The sequence below is a fragment of the Paramisgurnus dabryanus genome, chromosome 17 (assembly GCF_030506205.2).
Source record: "Paramisgurnus dabryanus chromosome 17, PD_genome_1.1, whole genome shotgun sequence".
Taxonomy (NCBI): Eukaryota; Metazoa; Chordata; class Actinopteri; order Cypriniformes; family Cobitidae; genus Paramisgurnus; species Paramisgurnus dabryanus.
In genome coordinates, this window is record NC_133353.1 from 37,119,902 (window position 1) to 37,127,401 (window position 7,500).

The 7,500-nt window shown below is 41.7% G+C and overlaps 1 protein-coding gene across 7 annotated transcripts in view; it reads left to right on the plus strand.

Moving 5' to 3' along the window:
• meis2a (Meis homeobox 2a) overlaps positions 1 to 7,500 on the plus strand; it is a 52,708-nt gene that overhangs the window by 6,259 nt on the left and 38,949 nt on the right. For 4 of the 7 annotated variants that reach the window (XM_065288035.2, XM_065288037.2, XM_065288036.2 and 1 more), the window contains exon 7: positions 1,971 to 2,085. In XM_065288035.2, the coding sequence (XP_065144107.1) occupies positions 1,971 to 2,085 (115 nt within the window). Of the gene's footprint in view, positions 1 to 1,928; positions 2,086 to 7,500 lie in introns of all 7 variants that reach the window. The other 3 variants (XM_065288034.2, XM_073812489.1, XM_073812488.1) reach the window with 1 other exon arrangement.

Consider the following 7,500-nt stretch of genomic DNA (forward strand, 5'->3'; position numbering starts at 1 on the left):
TAACGGGCTTCTCCACACTATTAGAGCGGACCGCGTTTGACTCCTAATTATCTTTAGCATTGGGGAATAGTCACATGTTAGCTGCTTTCTTTCCCGGGTGGGGTAGAGGGTATCTCAGCCGCTCGGGTCACACCGTGGCTCTCATTGGCTTTCTTTACAGCTTGTTTGAACTTTAATGGACTCTCGGGAGCCCTGATAACTGTTGTGTTGTGATGCCTGCGAGAGAGAGAGAGAGAAAGCTGGTTGCATTATTTATATTTGATAAAGGTCTGGTCATTTATGTGAGGAAATTCATGCCTGACTTCCGACGATCATAAGACTAAAACTCTGTAAAGATGTGTTTTTTTGGGTTGTTCTAACTGTGAGAAAGTTGACAGGTAAAGAAAGAGTGTATTCCTGCGGTTAGGTATTGCATGTCTGTATTTTTCTGCCCGTCTCAGCCACAGGAAGTAAAAGTCGTCATTTTCTTTCCTTACAACAACACAAGTTCATACCCAACATATGACGCCTCAGCTGTATCACATGATACAGGCCGCTTGTTAACTTGTCTTCACTTTTAGTGACATTTGCTCTAAAGACATAACTTATGATACACAATGACAAGAATTACAATTTTATTTATTTATTTATTTGAAATAAACTTAAAAGATGGATAATGCGAATAGATAACTTCCTAATAATCCTAACTTCAGAAACAAGACGCGTAGTTTATTTTTAACAAGATTTCAGTCTGATCTAAACAGTTTGTCAACTCATATCAGCATTTAGTTTAGGGGTTAGACAGAGTGAAAATGTTTTTAGTAAAAGAACTGTATGATATGATGATAGAAATCCCTAGTTGTGCAGTTTCATCAGGTTGTGTTAATTCAGTCTTTACCGACTGAAGACAGGAACTCTTCTTAAAGGAACAGTATGTAAGAAATGTATATCAATTAATCATAAATTGGCCCTGATATGTCACTAGACATTAACAAATCATTTTCATTTCAAATACTTATATCACTGACAACAGTGGTCTGGCCAGGATATTGTCATTTAAAAAGTGGAGTTGCAGCCCTCAACTGATGTTTATGTTGTCATTTTGTGTATTGGCCACCAGTTGTGTGATTGCAATACCAGTTTTGGCCACAATCCTACATACTGTTCCTTTAAATTCTGAACCTATGTCTTTAAGTTCACTTACTTTCAGATAAATACTTGAGTTTATAATGAAATCTGGGTCTCTTTCGGGAGATATATGCTGATTTATTTGTCAGTCCACGTTGACCTGGACAGAAGCTCATGCTCGGGTCATGCATGCAGTAAATATGTTGAATGTGTGGTTGTGCATGTGTGTGCATGTTTAATGGGATTGTAAAACATTCCCTTACTGGAGGGACAAAGGAAATTCCTCCTCTTGGCTGTCTGTGTTTAACACAGATAAAACTCTTCCTGTACAGTACAAGTCCCGTTTCCCCTGCGGCTCCATCGTTCCTTAAGAAACCTCAGGAAGGGTGAGGAGATGCCTTCATGTGCCCTTCTGTTACTCTTGAGAGTTTATGATGAAGAGTTTATGTCTGTCTGTGCATGAGTGTTGAAAAAAACAGACACCGTCAAAAAGAAAAAGGGTGACTGAAGGTTCATTTGTTGTAAACCTGTATGGAGATATTTCGTGGCTCGTTCACATTGCTCTTTGACATTTTGTGGAGCCGGATGTGTTCAGAGACAGAAAAGTCATCCCTACTACATGTGTGCTACATATCAGCATTAATGTGACTGAATTTACTGTAGGGGACTTTTTTACTGAAATTTTGCTACAGCTGTGATTTAATGATTGCTGGTTTTTAGTATTGTGTTTACTGGACACCTGTCCACTTCATTCATGTGTCTCTTTCTTTCTTTCTCTCTCTCTCTCTCTTTGTGTCCTGCTCTTATTCTTTATGCTGTGGATGGGGCATATGGACGGATGGCTCAAATCCGACCGTCTCCAGAATCCAGCGTCCTGGAGAGATCACGACGATGCCACATCTACACATTCGGCAGGCACACCGGGACCCTCCAGCGGGGGACATGCGTCACAGAGCGGAGACAACAGCAGTGAACAAGGTGAGCTAACAACACACACATACAACTCTACATAACACATACACATCTCTACACAACATATTCAACAGTACACGACACACCATATTCAGCTGTTTTAAAGACACAGCTGGATTGATATTGTGCATGTTCGTTGATGTCACTATAATTTCATTTATAAGCATAAACACACACAGACACACACACAGACACACACACACACACACACACACACACACACACACACACACACGTGACAGAAGGACACACTTCATGGACAACTTTATTTTCTCTATAGAAAAGCGTGGCTGCTATTTAAAGATTTTATTGAACAGAAACACTTGTGATTAATTGGATTTTTCTGTCAGCACTCACTGGAGTTAAACAGTATATGAAACTTGATAGAATAGGAGTACACACACACACACACACACACACACACACACAAACACACAAACACACGCACACCACACACACACCACACACATACACAAACTTCTCATTTAAACAGCGTTCATTTAAGATCGTCTAAGCGTTTGTTTTTCATGTGTGCTGCAGTGAATGCAGGAAATCTGCACTTCTACACAATTGTGTGTGTTTGTGTGTGTGTTAACATGTGCTATCATCACAATTGTGCTTTTTTAATTAGCAACCTTAAAATAATCGTCAAGATTTTTGTTAATTAACGTTCCTTAAAAGACTTTTAATCCCAAACTGTAAATGTGTTAATGCCTGTGGTACATTTCTGCTCAATCTGTTCATCATCTCACATAAACTGTTTGGCATGTTGTGTTCTTTGAGGTGTGTTGTATTATTTGTTGTGTCTTGTATTGTCTGGGTTTTGTTGAGTTTCATCATGCAGAAGATGGACTCTTAGTGCTGTGCTGAGACTCTTGTCATAGCATTTTTAGTGTTTGTTTGAAATCTTTTCACAACATCTGCTTTAATTCACGTTTCTCTGTGCATGAAACATCAGACATTAACATCACACAAACAGCGGAACTGAAAAAGACAGATGGAAAATTTTTGAGAGAGAGAGAGAGAGACACAGAGAGAGAGAGAGAGAGAGAGAGAGACAGACACAGAGAGAGAGAGAGAGAGAGAGAGAAAGAGAGATAGACACAGAGAGAGAGAGAGAGAGAGAGAGGGTGGGGCGAGCAAAGTTATTGATCATGCTGAAGTCATAAGTACCAGTCCGCTGAATCTTCACAGCAGTTATTGACTCTCTCACACTGGATCCAGTAACGGACGGTCGATACGGACCAACACACTTACGGTACGGCACACACAACTGCCCAGAATCAAATAAACCCTACTGACAGACAGACAGACAGACAGACCGACAGAATCCATGAGGAAGCAGAGATCTCGCTGCATCATGCTGTGACCCTTCACCCTGCTCAGTACCCCTAATTTCTTACATTCTTAAAATGATATTCACGCTTGATGCACTCACTCAGCTCCTGCTACACAAACAGACACACAACATTTAAACACAGACACACAAATGTATTTGACAACACACACACATCTTTTGGTTCAGTAGCACGTGCATTTAAACAAGAGACAGACTGAGTGTTAGTTCCTGGAAACTTTGGTCTTGGGGAGAGAGAGAGAGAGAGAGAGAGAGAGAGAGAGAGAGAGAGAGATTACATTTGGCTGGTGGAGTGAGCAAGAGTCTTCTGTCGTTTTCTAGAAGAATTTTTTGGAAAAGAAAATACAAATTCTACCCCTCAGGAAACAGAAGCACATACAGTCAGACACACAGCTGCTCTGTAGACATACACACACAGATACACACACACACACACACACACACACACACACACACACACACACACACACACACACACACACACACACACACACACACACACAGACACAGACATACACACACAGTGCAGTGTGGTCATCTTCTAGACTCCCATTATTTTTAATCTGAAGTATGGAGTATTTTCTATTTCCCCCACTAAACTTTACTCTCACAGAAACATGTGGACATTAGTTCATCTAAAGTGATTTCTTTACTGTTAAGAGAAACACTTTATATGTCCTCCGTTTATGACTTGTGGTTCAATTAAACAGCCAAACCAACACACACACAAAACACACACACAAACTTTTTTACTTTGTCCTTGTACATTATATTTTCCACTGGCTGTGGATGTGATTTTTGAGATACAGACATAAAGTCATTGCTGGTGAATAACTGCAGTAAATCTCCCAGATAAGAAGAAGACTTAATGAATAAATGTGAGACTGTGAACCCCCCCCCCACACACACACACACACACACACACACAATCACTTCTAATTCACTTGTTTTTACAAGTACGACTGTACGCTGGCCTTTTAAACTCACCGTGATGGCTCTGAGTGTTTTCTCCTGTTTTAGCCTGTCATGCCTGAGGGCTTCAGTCGAGAAGTCACCCATCAGAGGTGATAATCCCATCACGCAAGGGGGTCTCCTTTTCCCAAATGACATGACTATTTCTGTTCTCATGACTCTGAACGTGATCATTTCCAATCAACTAAAGTTGGTGAACGGGTCTTGCTTTCATTCATAACAGAGACTGCGGTAAACAAGCCAGAAGAATGAAGTTATTGAATATAGAAATAAATCAAGCAAAATTCAAATGATTAAGACAAATGAGAAGGTTTCCTTGTCAGTCTATTATGTTAATCATTTATGATGTGCAGTATAGTTTTGATATGGTGTCACCCATTCAAAGTCAAATCAAGGCCCCGAATCAGAGGTGGTTTTCAGAATCAGCATGAGAAAAATCCGTCACCTGTTTAAGGTGTTTGCGGGACAGCATGCCTCCTTCCTTCAAACACCTGTAATATTTGCGTGTGGTGTAGAGCGTTCAGTGGTGTGTTTCTTTAAAGAAGATCACCGCTTCTGTGCCCTACAGCTACCTCAGAAACTAGTGGGCGAATAAGAACGAAACGTTGCCTTCCTTATGTATTTATGCAAATCTTTTTGGGCATTATTACAGATAAGCTAATTTTATAGTCTGATTACTGCTCCCTCGTGTTCTGTAATGCATCGTTGAGCAGAGGGAAACGCGTTTAGAGAAGAGCACCAGTCCTTCTCTCCGTCCGTCCGTCCGTCGCTCACTTACTTCTTCTGTTTGAGGAGACGGGATGAAGGGCTTTGGCGGTGGTTAGTCCCATTAGCTTCCATTATTGGAGGCAGCCGTCTAATAATTTCTAATTACCCTGAGGAGATATTAGGAGTGTTAGTCAGCAAGGATAATTTCTTATTTGCACGCCTCGAGCGGTGAGCTCTCTTGAAGAACTGAGGCTAATGTGCAACAAAACAAATCAGTGAGCCTCACAGGGCTTCAGGAGAAAAACCACAGATAACATTTATTATGCATCATGATAATTCATTTAGAAGGTTATCAGCTTCAGAATAGAGAATCAAACGTTCACGTGCATGCAAATAAACCATTACAGAAACACGGCAAACGTGCAAACTGCTAAGCGCTCCACTGACACACTTTCCGTGTTTTAACAGTGTGACTTTATTTAATACTCTTTACTTTTATTATTTATTTCCTTATTAGTCATTTGTTAAATTTGCATCATTATTACTAGTGCTTCTAGTTAGAGCTGGTTAGATTTGAGCGTATTATCTATATCTAAGATTGTTCATTTGTATCCCAAAGATCAGATTTAGGATTTTTTTATATTATATTTGTAGGACGTTTTTTTCCAGAAAATTAATTTCTACACATAACTAAAACTCCCCAAAATAGCCTAGCAGTGTGTGGACAAATTTTGCATTTTCACCGTTGACATATGTTGAATAAAACTTCTCTTTCTGGTGTTATATGCTAATCTGTGTACAGAAATATCATCTTTCTTTCTGCTTTGTGTTTCTGTTTGTCTTTATCATCATAATATAATTTTTTCACGTGATGTCCAGTGGCCCGGTCGTGGTGCTTTGGCCTTTTTCTATTTAAAAGCGCCTGTCCTCATCCCATCAGCCCCGAATGAACAAATCTCTCCTAACAATTGAAGGAAGTTTAAGGAGAGACTGTTTAGATGTCTGAAATGTAACACCAAACAATGGCATCTCGCGATAGCAGCGGTTTTCCACATTCTACATCCTCCAGTGGAAAAGCTGCGCAAGTCTTGAGGGAAAACGAAAAAGTAGACAAAGCATGAACCCAAACAAGCCAAAAAAGCATGTTGTGTTTAGCGGTGTTGAGGGTCAGGCCTGTATTGTGTTACTCGGCAGGCTGCGGTCCTTAGACAGGCGCTGTCTGCGGGAGACATCTGCGAATCCGACCCGTCGACCCTCAGAAACGCTCTGATGTGAGGGAACGCTGCCTTTAGCCTTTACACGGCCCGCAGGACAGTCTCCACCGCTGATGAAAACGCTGAGAGAGAGAGAGACGGCCGAAGCGTGCTGGATTCTCGGATGCCCGTGAGATCTTTTCCTCCTTTATGAGCGCAGTATCCGTGCAGGAGAGGTCACGCTGGCACCGTCCGAATGCATCGATCTGGCGCGGCTGCGCATCTCTGGCCTCAAACGCCTCGCTGGGGTCGGCGGGTCAGAGCGCAATTCGCTCGCCGTCCGTAATCGCATCTTTCCTCGACGCATGCGACGCGTGCATTACTGGCAGAAAGGAAAGTTGTTTACAAGCGTCTGTCTTTCTCTCTCTTGCAGCCTTTGATTTTGGTGATGGCTGAAGTGCTCGTCTGAGCTCAGGAGCTTTAGGGGAACGGCTGCGCTGCTGGTTGGATTTTAGGGGAAGAGAAAATTGAAAAATCAATAAAAGGAGTGAGAGGTAGAAAAAATACACAGAGGGCAGAGCGGCTTTGAAGAAGCAGACAGGCATGAAGCTGTTAATAGATTTTAGACGTGTTTATAGACTAATTCAGGGCCAGAGGAGGAGAAAGGAGTTTTAATGCTGCTCTATAGCTCAGATCTGCAGATACACTACACCTGCATCATTTTACTTTTCAGAGTTTCACTGGTTGTAAGGCTGACGTTTTAGGGTTTTTTTTCTATGTTGAGAATGTAGTTCATCATCAGGAGCCTCTAACATGACAGTGAGTTTTAGAATCGAGCATCAATTGAAAACTCATCACTACCTGCGATTAACAGAAGAAATGCATTCAATGCGCTACGACTTCTCCTTCTCTCTCCGTTAATGCGGTTGCGCTCATTATTTTTACATTTGTGGAAGAGCTTTAACACAGGGAATATGTGTTGGAAGGACAGCAGGCCGCGGTTATTGACTTGTAAAGGAGCCAGTAGATGTGTCTGGATAAGACGCGAGCGCCTCCCGCTCTTGTAAAGGAGTATCTGATTTCTCTGCTAGTTGGGTCCCCAGAGGGGCCGCTGGGAGTTCACAGCTGCTGCAGAAAGTGAACTTTACTGATGGAGGTGTTTCCTACCCAGTGAACAGAGACTTTGAAGGC